This window comes from Babylonia areolata, chromosome 19 (assembly GCF_041734735.1).
Source record: "Babylonia areolata isolate BAREFJ2019XMU chromosome 19, ASM4173473v1, whole genome shotgun sequence".
Lineage (NCBI taxonomy): Eukaryota > Metazoa > Mollusca > Gastropoda > Neogastropoda > Buccinidae > Babylonia > Babylonia areolata.
In genome coordinates, this window is record NC_134894.1 from 2549359 (window position 1) to 2567514 (window position 18156).

The 18156-nt window shown below is 46.8% G+C and overlaps 1 protein-coding gene across 1 annotated transcript in view; it reads right to left on the bottom strand.

Moving 5' to 3' along the window:
- The window catches only part of LOC143294026 (uncharacterized), a 67509-nt gene that overhangs the window by 45959 nt on the left and 3394 nt on the right, over nucleotides 1–18156 (bottom strand). Inside the window, exons 3-9 of the mRNA XM_076605424.1 lie at nucleotides 17272–17417; nucleotides 15510–15595; nucleotides 14161–14277; nucleotides 12825–13061; nucleotides 5428–5548; nucleotides 3014–3136; nucleotides 419–1641 (exon numbers count right to left, since the gene is read on the bottom strand). Of these exons, the coding sequence (XP_076461539.1) occupies nucleotides 419–1641; nucleotides 3014–3136; nucleotides 5428–5548; nucleotides 12825–13061; nucleotides 14161–14277; nucleotides 15510–15595; nucleotides 17272–17392 (2028 nt within the window). The 5' untranslated portion in view covers nucleotides 17393–17417. The remainder of the gene's footprint in view (nucleotides 1–418; nucleotides 1642–3013; nucleotides 3137–5427; nucleotides 5549–12824; nucleotides 13062–14160; nucleotides 14278–15509; nucleotides 15596–17271; nucleotides 17418–18156) is intronic.

An 18156-nucleotide genomic window follows, 5' to 3' on the forward strand; every position in this document is an offset into this window, starting at 1 on the left:
CACCTGGCCACAAACCACAGCACCCACCTGGCCACAAGCCACAGCACCCACCTGGCCACAAACCACAGCACCCACCTGGCCACAAACCACAGCACCCACCTGGCCACAAGCCACAGCACCCACCCACCTGGCCACAAACCACAGCACCCACCTGGCCACAAACTACAGCACCCACCCACCTGGCCACAAACTACAGCACCCACCTGGCCACAAACCACAGCACCCACCTGGCCACAAACCACAGCACCCACCCACCTGGCCACAAACCACAGCACCCACCTGGCCACAAACCACAGCACCCACCCACCTGGCCACAAACTACAGCACCCACCCACCTGGCCACAAACTACAGCACCCACCTGGCACCCACCTGGCCACAAACCACAGCACCCACCTGGCCACAAACCACAGCACCCACCTGGCTAGTGTTGTAGGTGTCGAGGACCAGCGTGCGCTGAGCGGCAGTGAGCGTCCTGCCTGCCTGGTGACACAGGGCGCGCACCACCTTGTCGCCCACCCCCCTGTCCATGCGGCCCAGGGACACAAACTGATCCTTGCTGGGCAGGTGCTCCCGGGCATTGGCCAGGCATTCCGGGTGATCCGTCGCCATGGAGACCAGGAGGTAGACATTTGGTGGGACCAGTTTGGGCAGCCAGGTGAGCAGGTGGGCATAGTCAGCTGACAGGAGCTGGTCCACGGAGTCCAGCAGGAGGAAGAGAGGCGTTGCCCGTGAGTTGATGCGCCACAGCAGTGCCCGGAAGTACAGGACCAGGTAGTGGTAGTCCACGCCAAGGTCAAGGCCAGGCGGAGGTTGAAGGTTGTAGAGTTTGAGGACCTGCGTGATGACGCTGACCAGGGTGTCACGGATGTTGGAGGAGGAGGGTGTGGTGCCCAGGAACCGAACCACGCACACTGATCCCGGCACCCACCGCTTGGACAGCTGGGCCACCTTGGCCATGAGGGCGGACTTGCCACTGCCCGAGGGGCCATGCACAATGACTGGCTGCTTGTGTTCCAACACCGGCGGCATCGTCACCTGCTCTTCCTGCAGGTCGCGGGACGGGTCCGACTCAAAGTCGTTGGCAGCGTCTCCATAGCTGAAGGTGGCACCGGTGATCTTGCACATGTCCATCAATGTCTGCTTGTCATCATCATTGGCTGGTTTCTCCTCCTCCCTCCCCCCACCTGCCCCCTGCTTCGCTTCCCTGCTGTCCCTCTCCCCCTCCCCCTCCATCCCCCCAGCCCCTTGGCCACAGCCCCTGGCTTTATCCAGCAGGTTCTGGATCTTGTGCAGCTCCCTCTCCCGCCCGCAGAACACCTGGCACCTGTCCCGACAGAAGCGCAGGTGAGTGATGACCTCCCGGTACAGGTCCTGACCGTAGCCGGAAGCGCTCTCTTTCTGGCCGGCGATGGCGGAGTCAATGGCGTGGATCATATGGGCAGTGAAGGTGTCGCTGAAGGTTTTGAGGTATGCGGCGTGGTGAGGGTTCTCTTCACTCACACCACGGTCTGTCCATCCGATGGTGTAGGTGCTGAGGTGGGAGGCATCGAGGTGCTGGGTCACAGCCTCCTTCATCCCCTCACGTAACTCTGCCGCCTCCTCGTCCACATCTCCCTCCTCCGTCAGGTCCACAAAGCGCTCTGCACATCCACAGAAATTCAACAACAGCAAAGAATCAGTATGTATCTGCATGCATACAATGTGAGGGGGAAAAAATCAATGACAAGTTTAAAAAGGTTGAAAATGAACAGAAGCCTTCATGCATAAAACCTGGGAAACAGGAAAATTTGCTTAATTGTAAGCCACAGTACAGTGTGTGTAATGAAAATCAATGACAAGTGAACTGAAGAAACCATTTTCATATCCCATACCCCTCCCCTAATAAAGGCATTAACAGTTCAATAAAAAAAATAATTAAAAAAAAACATCTCTTTCTTTAATCTGACAATTCCTCTATCCATAAAGAAATACTGAGAAATATACTCACAATAAAATGAATGTGGCAAATACCAGATTACTGGAATGTAACAAACCAAAGAATATGTGTGTACAATGTGCCAAAAGGTAACGTTTTACCAAAGGTAGCTCAAGTTAGTGAAGTGGCAGAGAGATCAGTGTGTTGATGGTGGCTGCTACATGGATGATGGTGTTGAAAGGTTCATCTCTCTATGGCCATCAGAGTAGTGAATTCCTATCCACTGTGTCTAAGGCTCAGCAAGGTGGGGCCTAATCCTCTAGTTTCACTATTCTAACTTTGCCCAACCGAGGTATCCATTCACACCTGGGTGCAGTGAGGAAAAGCGGAGTACAGTCCCTTTCCCAAGAACACAACACCATGCTGAAACAGGGCCTGGAACCCTGATCACTGGTCAACCCTGATCACTGGTCAACCCTGATCACTGGTCAACACTGATCACTGGTCAACCCTGATCACTGGTCAACACTGATCACTGGTCAACCCTGATCACTGGTCAACCCTGATCACTGGTCAACCCTGATCACTGGTCAACCCTGACCACTGGTCAACACTGATCACTGGTCAACACTGATCACTGGTCAACCCTGATCAGACATCAAATGCCTAAACCAATTGTACCAAGGTGTGTCCTTAGATGACTTCTTGTTTTTTAATTGAGACAAAGAATTCTTCCTTCTTTTCCTCTTTCATTATAACAGCAAAAGAAACAGACAAACAACAAAGACAGATGAAAAAACAAAAATAATATGCTGAATGTTGAAAAAGGCAAATAATCACGCCACAAAAAAAACAACCTGTCATTTCTTTTTCTTAAACAAATAACTACATCAATACATAATCAAACAAACAACTGAATGAACAATTAAATAATATAAAAAAAGGCAAATAAATCACTAAACAGGTGGAGAAATTAATGAATAAATATTGCACTCAATAAAAGGTTATGACAAACGCATTAAAGACTACACACAAAAAAATACTCCTAACAACAACCGACCCCAAAAGAATCCCTAGGACATTTTTCATCCACTTACTGGCCAGTTTATCTGTGATATCGATATCCTCCAAACGTCTGTGAAAGCAGAAGACTTTGTTGACGTTTTTGGTGCCTGTGTCAGGGCTTTTCAAAATGCCTGTGTTGACCTCAGCGTGTGTAACTGCAATCACAGCGACACAAGACCAACAAACATCACACACATCAACCTTTTTTTTAGAAATTTTTATTCACCTTTTTTGTTCATGGTCAAGGTAAAAATACATTTATCAGATATTGATAGCAGTTCTAAGTTATAACAAATAATTAGCATTATACCAAGTATCAGCACAGAATTGATGATTTGCTGAGTTAATGTGTGTCAAGCAACAAAACAGAAAAAAACCCACCCTATTATGACTTCCATAAAACGCATGAAACATCATTCATATCCACTTATCACCCCAAAATATTAATATAGTAATGCATGATAAACTTAATACAATCATAACATACACTGTATATACACTTACATGCATGCATAAATACACATGCACACACAGATTTACACATACACATGTATCTGCATTTCAAGTATAACTGTATTACCAATGAACCTGCATTACTGTTATACATTTTGACATTTCACCCCATTGTGCTCTGGGTCGCTGTTTTCAAGATCAGCCAATTTAATACTGACTCCAGCCAGAATTTTACACTGTTCTAAAGTTATCATACTTCAAATATAAATGAAATGTTTTCAATATGTATACTTCAAGAAATATGAATGAAATGTTTTCAATCTGTATACTGAAATATGAATGAAATGTTTTCGATCTGTATACTTCAAGAAATATGAATGAAATGTTTTCAATCTGTATACTGAAATATGAATGAAATGTTTTCGATCTGTATACTTCAAGAAATATGAATGAAATGTTTTCAATCTGTATGTTCATACCTGGGAAAATGGAAGTATGTGTCGTTAACTAAATGTCACAACCTTCACATGAAAATGAAAGGACAAATACATTCTGTCTGAAAATTGTAGCAGTGTGTGTGGGTGGGCGGGGTGGGGGAGGGGAGGGTTGGGTTTATGCGCATATTTCAAAAGACTGTCCATTATCCTCTCTCTCTCCGCCACCCACCCCCCGGCCCCCCCAAGGTATCTCTGTACAAATTTGTCTGGATCTTGGATCTAAAAACTTCCTCTTAACCCCTAGGCTGCCTGCATGACGAGATAACTCGTCATGGCAAGCATGTATGCTTCGCTGCCACAATGACGAGATAACTCGTCATCAAAATATTCTGACTTTTCCCTGGTTTGCATTCACTTCCTTGACCAAAATAGTGGTAGCTTTAGCCTGGGGAATCTTTCTAGATTCTATTCATAGCTAGAAACCCCATCTACGTCATGAAGCAGTCCTTTATTTGAACGTTTTGGTTGGGTCACTGTCCAAGTGTTTGCCTGACTTCTCTCCTCGCTCGCTCAACAAAATGTCGGACTGACGCCGTGCTCAAGACATGCGATCGTGACGAACTAAATCAACCAAGATTTCTTTCTTTAGCTGATGCTCAGAAAGAATTGAAGCGTAAATTCGAAGGAGTAGATAGTGATGAACATTTATAGGACGATCTGATAGAAAATAAAGTGAGTAATCAAGAGAGTGGCCAAGTTGCGACTATCAGTGAGTGATGTCAGCTGTACAGATGTTAGCAGACGACAGAAAATGACCGAATTGGCAGCAGAGTGATATTCTTGGCACGCAGCCAACGCGGTCTGATGAGAACTGAATCAAGTGACCGTGTGAGAGGGGTGAGGAGGAGGGGGGGGGGTGGAGACTGAGGGGGCGTGGCCTCACATCCATCTTATCACTTGGAGAAGTCACAATGTATTGTGTATCTATCTCTTTGAAAAAAAAAAATATATATAGTGGTTGTTCTAGTATGATTTTGTGTTTGCAGATATCCATTTGTGCAGAAAATATGATGTTTTTGTGCAAATTACCTGACTAATGTTTGTAATGAACAAGTTGAAAATGTGACAAAAAACAAAACACTGATTTCAAAACAACAGCATGTCACTAAAAATATATAAAATGGGAAAACAGCATGTGTTTTGTATTCTTTATTCATTTACCTTTCAGAAAATATATACTTTTATGGGTCTTTCTCCAATAACAAAGAGCACAGAATTTTTGGAAAGTTTATACCCGTTTTTTGTGAAAAAACCCTGGCAAATAGATTTCACTTGAATCTTATTTTCCTGGCAGCGAAAGGGTTAAACATGTGATAAAACTGAAAAACTGACAAATGTGTCAAGCTGACATGCATTTAAATATCTAATGACAAACAACTGATCAATCAAATTATGCCATTCACAGCTCTGCCATTAGCAAGGAAACTTAAAATAGAGACAAATCTGTATAGTCAACAAAGATTCAATTCAGGGATCTTTGTCACAAAGTATCTGACCTGATATGCAGTATTTCTCGTACTCCTCACTGCTGATGATTTTACGCTGGAACGCCTCAGCTGCCACCACACGGAACACTTTCATCATTTTGGTCTGGTCTCTGTGCCAAGTCTGCTGATGCTGAAAGACCAGAACACCAACAAGTCAACAGATTAACCCCTTACCTGATGCTGAAAGACCAGAACATCAACAAGTCAACAGATTAACCCCTTACCTGATGCTGAAAGACCAGAACACCAACAAGTCAACAGATTAACCCCTTACCTGATGCTGAAAGACCAGAACACCAACAAGTCAATAAATTAACCCCTTACCTGATGCTGAAAGACCAGAACACCAACAAGTCAATAGATTAACCCCTTACCTGATGCTGAAAGACCAGAACACCAACAAGTCAACAGATTAACCCCTTACCTGATGCTGAAAGACCAGAACACCAACAAGTCAATAGATTAACCCCTTACCTGATGCTGAAAGACCAGAACACCAACAAGTCAACAGATTAACCCCTTACCTGATGCTGAAAGACCAGAACACCAACAAGTCAATAGATTAACCCCTTACCTGATGCTGAAAGACCAGAACATCAACAAGTCAACAGATTAACCCCTTACCTGATGCTGAAAGACCAGAACACCAACAAGTCAATAGATTAACCCCTTACCTGATGCTGAAAGACCAGAACACCAACAAGTCAATAGATTAACCCCTTACCTGATGCTGAAAGACCAGAACATCAACAAGTCAACAGATTAACCCCTTACCTGATGCTGAAAGACCAGAACACCAACAAGTCAACAGATTAACCCCTTACCTGATGCTGAAAGACCAGAACACCAACAAGTCAATAAATTAACCCCTTACCTGATGCTGAAAGACCAGAACACCAACAAGTCAATAGATTAACCCCTTACCTGATGCTGAAAGACCAGAACACCAACAAGTCAACAGATTAACCCCTTACCTGATGCTGAAAGACCAGAACACCAACAAGTCAATAGATTAACCCTTTACCTGATGCTGAAAGACCAGAACACCAACAAGTCAATAGATTAACCCCTTACCTGATGCTGAAAGACCAGAACACCAACAAGTCAATAGATTAACCCCTTACCTGATGCTGAAAGACCAGAACACCAACAAGTCAATAGATTAACCCCTTACCTGATGCTGAAAGACCAGAACATCAACAAGTCAACAGATTAACCCTTTCCCCGCTGCTGACAAGCATGCTCATCAGTGAAGGGCCGTCACCTCACTGAGATCAGTTTCAGTTTGAGTTCCCTTTCTCAAGGAGGTGTCGTTTCTGACAAATCCATGTACCCTACGCCACACGGGTCAGACAGATACCCGACAAGCAGCATGACCCAATGCACCTGGTCTGCTTTTGAGTGCACACATGTACATATTTGTGTACCTATTGGAGTGGATTTCTTACTACAGAACTTTGGCAGAAGACAACACTTACGTTGCCATTGGTTGTTGTTTTTGGTGTGTAGAGAGTGTGCAGCACATGGGACCTTGGTTGATCATCCTGTCTGAGTGACTAGACACTGCTTGATTTTCCTGTCTAACTTGGGAGAAAGGGTGAGACCAAGGTTCAAACCCAGACCCTCTGTGCACTGTATTGACAGATAAGCATCTTAACCATTCTGCCACCTTCCTCAGAAACTGAGGTAACACTGAGATTTCAGGACAGGATATGTCAGCACTTTTTATTTGAACCTGGTCCTGTAGGGACTGCACTACATCTGTTGAGCAGTGAGGACGCTGGCTATACCCATCACAGACAACCTGCAGAGAACATCAACCAGTCCTGTGGTGACTACACTACATCTGTTGAGCAGTGAGGACGCTGGCTATACCCATCACAGACAACCTGCAGAGAACATCAACCAGTCCTGTGGTGACTACACTACATCTGTTGAGCAGTGAGGACGCTGGCTATACCCATCACAGACAACCCAGAGAGAGAATCAACCAAACTAAAAAATAAAGTAAAACTAAGTAACTAAATAAAATTTTAAAAACCACTTGAAAAAGAAAATCAGGCACAAGTGGTGTCATATTCAACCACAAGATCCTTGGACGTACCTCTTTCGATTTTTCACCTTTTTTTTTTTCTTCTTCTTTTGGAGGGAAGGAAAGGATAGAGGGGTGAGAAATGAACCTGAACACAAAGGAGATCATACACAATGCACTAAACAACAGGAACACAAACCATGAACATGCTGGTGGGAGACACATGTGCTGGGCCTGCAGAAAAAAACAGCACAGCAAAGCGCAGAATTCTCCATCCAGAAAAAGACCAGAACTATCCCTGGCTTCAAGGCTTTCTGGGCAAAACACAGTGACGACCAGCAGGTAACAAAATACAGTGACAACCAGCAGGTAACAAAACACAGTGACGACCAGCAGGTAACAAAACACAGTGACGACCAGCACAAAACACAGTGACGACCAGCAGGTAACAAAACACAGTGAACACCAGCAGGGCACAAAACACAGTGACAACCAGTTGGGCACAAAACACAGTGATGACCAGCACAGCACAAAACACAGTGATGACCAGCAGGTAACAAAACACAGTGAACACCAGCAGGTAACAAAACACAGTGACGACCAGCAGGTAACAAAACACAGTGACGACCAGCAGGGCACAAAACACAGTGAAGACCAGCAGGTAACAAAACACAGTGACGACCAGCAGGTAACAAAACAAAACACAGTGAACACCAGCACAAAACACAGTGAACACCAGCAGGGCACAAAACACAGTGACGACCAGCACAAAACACAGTGACGACCAGCAGGGCACAAAACACAGTGACGACCAGCAGGGCACAAAACACAGTGACAACCAGCAGGGCACAAAACACAGTGACGACCAGCCACAAAACACAGTGACGATCAGCCACAAAACACAGTGACGATCAGCACAAAACACAGTGACGACCAGCCACAAAACACAGTGACAACCAGCAGGGCACAAAACACAGTGACGACCAGCCACAAAACACAGTGACGATCAGCACAAAACACAGTGACGACCAGCCACAAAACACAGTGACGACCAGCAGGACACAACACACAGTGACGACCAGCCACAAAACACAGTGACGACCAGCCACAAAACACAGTGACGACCAGCACAAAACACAGTGACGACCAGCCACAAAACACAGTGACGACCAGCAGGGCACAAAACACAGTGACGACCAGCAGGTAACAAAACACAGTGATGACCAGCACAGCACAAAACACAGTGACGACCAGCACAAAACACTGTGACAACCAGCACAGCACAAAACACAGTGACAACCAGCACAGCACAAAACACAGTGACAACCAGCAGGGCACAAAACACAGTGACAACCAGCAGGGCACAAAACACAGTGACAACCAGCACGGCACAAAACACAGTGACGACCAGCACAAAACACAGTGACGACCAGCAGGGCACAAAACACAGTGACGACCAGCAGGGCACAGTGACGACCAGCAGGGCACAAAACACAGTGACGACCAGCAGGACACAAAACACAGTGACGACCAGCACAAAACACAGTGACGACCAGCAGGGCACAAAACACAGTGACGACCAGCAGGGCACAAAACACAGTGACGACCAGCCACAAAACACAGTGACGACCAGCACAGCACAAAACACAGTGACAATCAGCAGGGCACAAAACACAGTGACGACCAGCCACAAAACACAGTGATGACCAGCCACAAAACACAGTGACGACCAGCACAAAACACAGTGACGACCAGCCACAAAACACAGTGACGATCAGCACAAAACACAGTGACGACCAGCACAAAACACAGTGACGACCAGCAGGGCACAAAACACAGTGACGACCAGCACAAAACACAGTGACGACCAGCAGGGCACAAAACACAGTGACGACCAGCAGGGCATAGTGACGACCAGCAGGGCACAAAACACAGTGACGACCAGCAGGGCACAAAACACAGTGACGACCAGCAGGGCACAAAACACAGTGACAACCAGCAGGGCACAAAACACAGTGACGACCAGCACAAAACACAGTGACGACCAGCCACAAAACACAGTGACGACCAGCAGGGCACAAAACACAGTGACGACCAGCAGGGCACAAAACACAGTGACGACCAGCAGGGCACAAAACACAGTGACGACCAGCAGGGCACAAAACACAGTGACGACCAGCCACAAAACACAGTGACGACCAGCACAGCACAAAACACAGTGATGACCAGCCACAAAACACAGTGACGACCAGCACAAAACACAGTGACGACCAGCCACAAAACACAGTGACGACCAGCAGGTAACAAAACACAGTGACGACCAGCACAAAACACAGTGACGACCAGCCACAAAACACAGTGACGACCAGCAGGGCACAAAACACAGTGACGACCAGCCACAAAACACAGTGACGACCAGCAGGTAACAAAACACAGTGACGACCAGCACAAAACACAGTGACGACCAGCACAAAACACAGTGACGACCAGCACAAAACACAGTGACACAGTGACGACCAACACAAAACACAGTGACGACCAGCACAAAACACAGTGACGACCAGCACAAAACACAGTGACGACCAGCACAGCACAAAACACAGTGACGACCAGCCACAAAACACAGTGACGACCAGCACAAAACACAGTGACGACCAGCAGGGCACAAAACACAGTGACGACCACCAGGGCACAGTGACGACCAGCAGGGCACAAAACACAGTGACGACCAGCAGGACACAAAACACAGTGACGACCAGCACAAAACACAGTGACGACCAGCACAAAACACAGTGACGACCAGCACAAAACACAGTGACGACCAGCCACAGACAAAACACAGTGACGACCAGCAGGGCACAAAACACAGTGACGACCAGCCACAAAACACAGTGACGACCAGCACAAAACACAGTGACGACCAGCCACAAAACACAGTGACGACCAGCACAGCACAAAACACAGTGACGACCAGCCACAAAACACAGTGACGACCAGCCACAAAACACAGTGACGACCAGCAGGGCACAAAACACAGTGACGACCAGCAGGGCACAAAACACAGTGACGACCAGCACAAAACACAGTGACGACCAGCACAAAACACAGTGACACAGTGACGACCAGCACAAAACACAGTGATGACCAGCACAAAATACAGTGACGACCAGCACAGCACAAAACACAGTGACGACCAGCACAAAACACAGTGACGACCAGCACAGCACAAAACACAGTGACGACCAGCCACAAAACACAGTGACGACCAGCACAAAACACAGTGACGACCAGCAGGGCACAAAACACAGTGACGACCACCAGGGCACAGTGACGACCAGCAGGGCACAAAACACAGTGACGACCAGCAGGACACAAAACACAGTGACGACCAGCACAAAACACAGCGACGACCAGCACAAAACACAGTGACGACCAGCCACAGACAAAACACAGTGACGTCCAGCAGGGCACAAAACACAGTGACGACCAGCACAAAACACAGTGACGACCAGCCACAAAACACAGTGACGACCAGCACAAAACACAATGACGACCAGCCACAAAACACAGTGACGACCAGCACAAAACACAGTGACGACCAGCAGGGCACAAAACACAGTGACGACCAGCAGGGCATAGTGACGACCAGCAGGGCACAAAACACAGTGACGACCAGCAGGGCACAAAACACAGTGACGACCAGCACAAAACACAGTGACGACCAGCCACAAAACACAGTGACGACCAGCAGGGCACAAAACACAGTGACGACCAGCAGGGCACAAAACACAGTGACGACCAGCCACAAAACACAGTGACGACCAGCAGGGCACAAAACACAGTGACGACCAGCCACAAAACACAGTGACGACCAGCCACAAAACACAGTGACGACCAGCCACAAAACACAGTGACGACCAGCAGGTAACAAAACAGTGACGACCAGCACAAAACACAGTGACGACCAGCAGGGCACAAAACACAGTGACGACCAGCCACAAAACACAGTGACGACCAGCACAGCACAAAACACAGTGACAACCAGCCACAAAACACAGTGACGACCAGCACAAAACACAGTGACGACCAGCAGGGCACAAAACACAGTGACGACCAGCACAGCACAAAACACAGTGACAACCAGCCACAAAACACAGTGACAACCAGCACAAAACACAGTGACGACCAGCACAAAACACAGTGACGACCAGCCACAAAACACAGTGACGACCAGCACCAAACACAGTGACGACCAGCAGGGCACAAAACTCAGTGACGACCAGCACGTAACAAAACACAGTGACGACCAGCACAAAACACAGTGACGACCAGCATGGCACAAAACACAGTGACGACCAGCAGGTAACAAAACACAGTGACGACCAGCAGGTAACAAAACACAGTGACGACCAGCCACAAAACACAGTGACGACCAGCACAAAACACAGTGACGACCAGCAGGGCACAAAACACAGTGACGACCAGCCACAAAACACAGTGACGACCAGCAGGTAACAAAACACAGTGACGACCAGCCACAAAACACAGTGACGACCAGCACAAAACACAGTGACGACCAGCAGGGCACAAAACACAGTGACGACCAGCCACAAAACACAGTGACGACCAGCAGGGCACAAAACACAGTGACGACCAGCACAAAACACAGTGACGACCAGCACAAAACACAGTGACGACCAGCCACAAAACACAGTGACGACCAGCACAAAACACAGTGACGACCAGCCACAAAACACAGTGACGACCAGCACAAAACACAGTGACGACCAGCCACAAAACACAGTGACGACCAGCAGGTAACAAAACACAGTGACGACCAGCACAAAACACAGTGACGACCAGCCACAAAACACAGTGACGACCAGCCACAAAACACAGTGACGACCAGCACAAAACACAGTGACGACCAGCCACAAAACACAGTGACGACCAGCACAAAACAAGGAAGGAAGAGACAAACCTGTACTGACCTAGTTTTGTCCTGTACTGAACTGTGGAGTTTGATGACAATGACAATGATCATATGAATACTTACAGTGTGCTTATCCTTGGTCAGAGACCAAGCTCCAAGCACTTTACAAGCATGGAGTCATTTGCACAGCAGGCTGCCTACCTGGGTAGAGCCGACTGACAGCTGCCATTTGGCGCTCATCACTGGCTTCCTGTGTCATTCAATCAGGTTTCAGTCAAGCATACATATACAGATAGGTAAAATTTTACATGTCTGACCATTTTATTTATTTACCCAGCCATGCATGCATCCATACTCCATTTTCAGGGGTGTGATTGCTAGACATGTTCAGGTTTCCAGGTTAGCTACAAAGCACAGTGATTGGCTGAATGCAATACACACCTGCTGTTTAATTATTCGGTTCTTGGGGTCAGGGTCGTTGTAGTGGGGGCACAGTGCCGTGATTGGCTGAATGCGATACACGGCAGGCACAGCGTTGGTGTCCACCAGGTACCACTTGTCCACGACGCCAAAATCGCTCTGGTCCATCCAGGATGCCAGACGTCGCAGGGACCGGTACTCTGTCACCGGGATCGTCGTTGGGAGCAGCCGGCTGCCATAGCGATCGCCCAGAAATGCCTGCAGGGAAAGAAAGATGTGTGTGCGTGTGTGTGATGTTTCTATGCCTCCTGTGGGTGCATGAAATAAAAGGCACAATACAGCATGATACAATACAGTACAATATATTGCAATACAATACAATGTAATACAATACAATGCAATATAATGCAATGTAATACAATACAGGAATGCACTGCAACACAATGTAATACAATGCAACAAATGCAACATAATACAGTATCATACAATACAATATAATCCAATGCAGTGCAGTGCAATGCAATGCAATACCTCTGCGTATGTTCAAATGCTCATCAAACATCACTTTCCAGAATGCATTTGTGATTATAATGGTTGAAAAGCGAGCAGACAATACCAGGGCTTTCTAACGACCTAAAAATCTCGTCATAATTATCCAGGTTTCTGGGCACACATACCAAGGCAGGCAGACATACCTTGTACTAGTTCAGTTCTCGTCATAATTATCCAGGTTTCTGGGCATACATACCAAGGCAGGCAGGCAGGCATACTTTGTACTAGTTCTCATCATAATTATCCAGGTTTCTGGGCACACATACCAAGGCAGGCAGACATACCTTGTACTAGCTATCATCATTATTATCCAGGTTTCTGGGCATACATACCAAGGCAGGCATACCTTCTACTAATTCTCATCATAATTATCCAGGTTTCTGGGCCAACAAGTGGGGAAGTTAAAAAATATATAGAATAATAAAAAAGCCACATATGCAAGTCATGCACAACACCACTCCACAGTTGATGACTGACAACAGGGTGACTAACCATGCATCTTTCCACTTGTTTTGTTTATTTTGTCTTACCGTCTTATTTCATTTTTTATGCTAATGTTTCACACAAACCTACGATAGGCTTTCAAGGCCTGATTACTGCACAGGTGTATGCGAAGATCAGGCATCTGCTGCTCTTTTTTTTTTCTTTTCTTTTTTTCTTTTTTGTTTTCTTAATACAGCAGATGGTGTGTAGCGTATATGGATCTGAATCGTACCTGAAAGTGAAAGTGAAAGTATAACTGGAAGTGGAAGTCAAAGTGGAAGTGGAAGTGAAAGTGGAAGCGGAAGTGAAGGGACTAACTGACCACGAAGTAAGGTCCTGCAGAGTGCTGCTGACAGCTGACGACTTGCTGCAGACACAGGTCAGTGGTGGTGTGCTCCACACTGCTGTCCTCCCTCACCCCCCACCTCATGTCCACCACCTGTACGGTGCACACCTTTCATCGTCATCATCATCATCATCCCTCACCCCCCACCTCATGTCCACCACCTGTACGGTGCACACCTTTCATCGTCATCATCATCATCATCATCATCATCATCATCATCCCTCACCCCCCACCTCATGTCCACCACCTGTACGGTGCACACCTTTCATCGTCATCATCATTATCATCATCATCATCATCATCATCATTGTTGTCATCATCATCATCATCAGTGTCGTCATCATCATCATCATCATCATCGTCCTCCATCACCCCCCACTCCATGTCCACCACCTATACGGTGCACACCTTTCATCGTCATCATCATCATCATCATCATCATCGTCCTCCCTCAGCCCCCACCGCATGTCCACCACCTGTATGGTGCACACCTTTCATCATTATCATCATTGTCATCATCATCATTGTCACCATCGTCATCATCATCATAATCATCATTCTTATAATCATAATCATCAGCCCTAATCCCCACCACATGCCCAAAACCTGTATACACATTCATTATCATCATCATCATCATCATCACCATCATCATCATCATCTTGGATATCATCATCATCATAATTACAGTAACAAGAATAATGCACAGTAATCATATGTTACAAACACCCCATTGTACAGTGACACTGGGTCAATAACAATAATAATAATAATGATGATGGTGATGATTATGATGACGATGATAATAACAAGAAGAATGATGATGACAATGATAGCGATACTACTACTACTACTAATTGTAATGATGATGTTAGCATTACATGGTACACGTTTTATACGGCACCAGCTCCACATACACTGACATAGTGAGCTCTGTGCAATGACTGTGCATGCTGGATACATTCTTCTTTCCATGATCCACCGGACGCTGACATGGATTATGTGATCTTTAATCAACAAACACATCTGATCACAGGTGCACTTGTTATTGTAAGCACACGGGGGGAGTTCAGACACAAGTAAGTCTGTATATGTGTTGACCGGCGAGACAGGAAAAAATCTCCCCCCTTAAACCCACCAGGTGCAATGACTGAAATTTGAACACAGGAAAGTCCAACGCTTTAACCATTCAGCTGTTGCACCCAACAGAAGAAGTAAAAGGAGGAGAAGGAGAAGAAGAAGGAGAAGGAGGAGGAGGAGAAGAAGAGGAGGAAGAAGAAGCAGAGACAGGACCAAGACGACAGCCCAAGGCAGTGTTCACCGACCTGATAGTCCAGACCTCGCTCCTTGCAGTAATCCCTCAGGTAGGGCACCGCCTCCTTCATCAGCCAGTTCCTCTCCACACTCATGTCTGAAAGTCACACATCTTACCCCTCTCCACACTCATGTCTGAAAGTCACACCCCTTACCCCTCTCCACACTCATGTCTGAAAGTCACACATCTTACCCTTCTCCACACTGAAAGTCACACCCCTTACCCCTCTCCACACTCATGTCTGAAAGTCACACCCCTTACCCCTCTCCACACTGAAAGTCACACCCCTTACCCCTCTCCACACTCATGTCTGAAAGTCACACATCTTACCCCTCTCCACACTCATGTCTGAAAGTCACACATCTTACCCTTCTCCACACTGAAAGTCACACCCCTTACCCCTCTCCACACTCATGTCTGAAAGTCACACCCCTTACCCCTCTCCACACTCATGTCTGAAAGTCACACATCTTACCCCTCTCCACACTGAAAGTCACACCCCTTACCCCTCTCCACACTCATGTCTGAAAGTCACACATCTTACCCTTCTCCACACTGAAAGTCACACCCCTTACCCCTCTCCACACTGAAAGTCACACCCCTTACCCCTCTCCACACTGAAAGTCACACACACACCTTATTTTGAATCTACAACAGACTGAGTTCAGCTCTTGGCTGACTGGACTCTTCACATGGGAACAGGGGGTGGGGTGGATTTGAACAGACACACTGACTAGCAGAGGGAAAACATATATTTACAAAACTGAAAGTAGACATAAAGAGTGCTGGAATCTAACTAATTTAAAACCCGTCTCAAGATATATATATTCCCCCTTAGCATTCCCTTAGCTGTGTTACAGGCTGTATGTGTGTGTGTGTGTGTGTGTGTGTGTGTCTGTGTGTGTGTTTGTGTGTGTGGTTTTTTCTGAGAGTGTGAGGTGTTAGTGTGTGAAATGGGTGTACAATGATATTAAAATGATTACCATTATCCAGTACTGAAGTCACATGCTCAATGCATTCAACAAGAAAACATGTGCATGCATGTATGCACACAGACACACAGACACGCACATGCACACAGCATCGCCCCAACCCCCTCACACAAACACACAAACACACACACACAAACACACACATTTGCACATACACCCACTTACACACACACATTTACACCCATCCACATACATACAAACACACACACACACTTCACATATCCACACAAACCAAGCCCCCCACCCCTACACACACACACACACACACACATTTACACCCACAAACACTGACACCCACATCCACACACACACTGACACCAACATCCACCTACACCTACACATTTACACCAACATCCACATCCACACCCACACCCACACACACACACACACCCACATTTACACCCACAAACACTGACACCCACACCCACACCCACACTGACACCCACATCCACCTACACCTACACATTTACACCAACGTCCACACCCCCCCCACACACACACACCCACATTTACACCCACAAACACTGACACCCACACCCACACCCACACTGACACCAACATCCACCTACACCTACACATTTACACCAACGTCCACACCCACACCCACACACACACCCATACACACACTCACCCACACATAATACCCACACCCACACACACACCCATACACACACTCACCCACACATAACACCCACACCCACAAACAAACACTCATGCACACAGCCCCCCCCCCCCCCCCTCCTCAACACCCCCTCCCTCTCCCCTGACACTTGCACAGACCAGTGAAGGTAGAACTGAAGAACACTTTGACGACACTGGATTCCTCGGGAGGCAGATCATTCATCCAGCCCTCCAGCGCCCTCTGGTGGCTGGCTCTCCCCGCAGCGGACGACAGATCCATTGTCACGTCTTTCACCTTTTGTATGCTGTTCAACCAATAAAAAAAACAAAAAACAATAATAATGAAACTTACTTTCAATATTTGGATATTTGTTTCTGTCCCATCATTTGCACTATTTCAGTGGAATAACTACTGTGCCGCTGGTTCTGAATCCCCCGTAACCAGCCACACCCAGGACTCGTCAAGTGCTGCCTAAATGCCAGCAGTCCACACAGCACTATTGATGTCAGGTCACCAGGAGGCCACACACCACAGAAGACCCTGCACTTCTGCTCCCAGCTGCTTTGGTGGTGTTCTGTAGTGCCTGTTTTGATTCCAACATATGCAAACCAACAACTGCTTCGCCCCTTTAGTGAGAACAATAATTGCTCTGCCATGAAATCAGGCTGAGTGAGTTCCACCTCAAGAATGGAGACCACCACCGCATCCCTTCCATGACTGTCACCTGTGAACCTGCCAACAACGAAGACCTTGCCAGGAGCTCACTCCAAGCATGGAAGAGGTGGGGCACTGAAACTGGGGTCCCCACTAAAACTGAATATCTAATGAGCAAACAGATCTGGATACAGGTCTACAAGCAAGGTCTCCAAAACCTTTGGTCAAACTTCTGGTAATCTCCCTGCATACTACTGGTACCAGGACTGCAGCAGGTAAACCAGAGTATTTCTGTGTACGTGTGATTTGGATAAGCGGCATTGGTATAAACATAACATGCTGGTAACACGCATCAACCTATAAGATGAAATAAGATCAATAAAATAAAC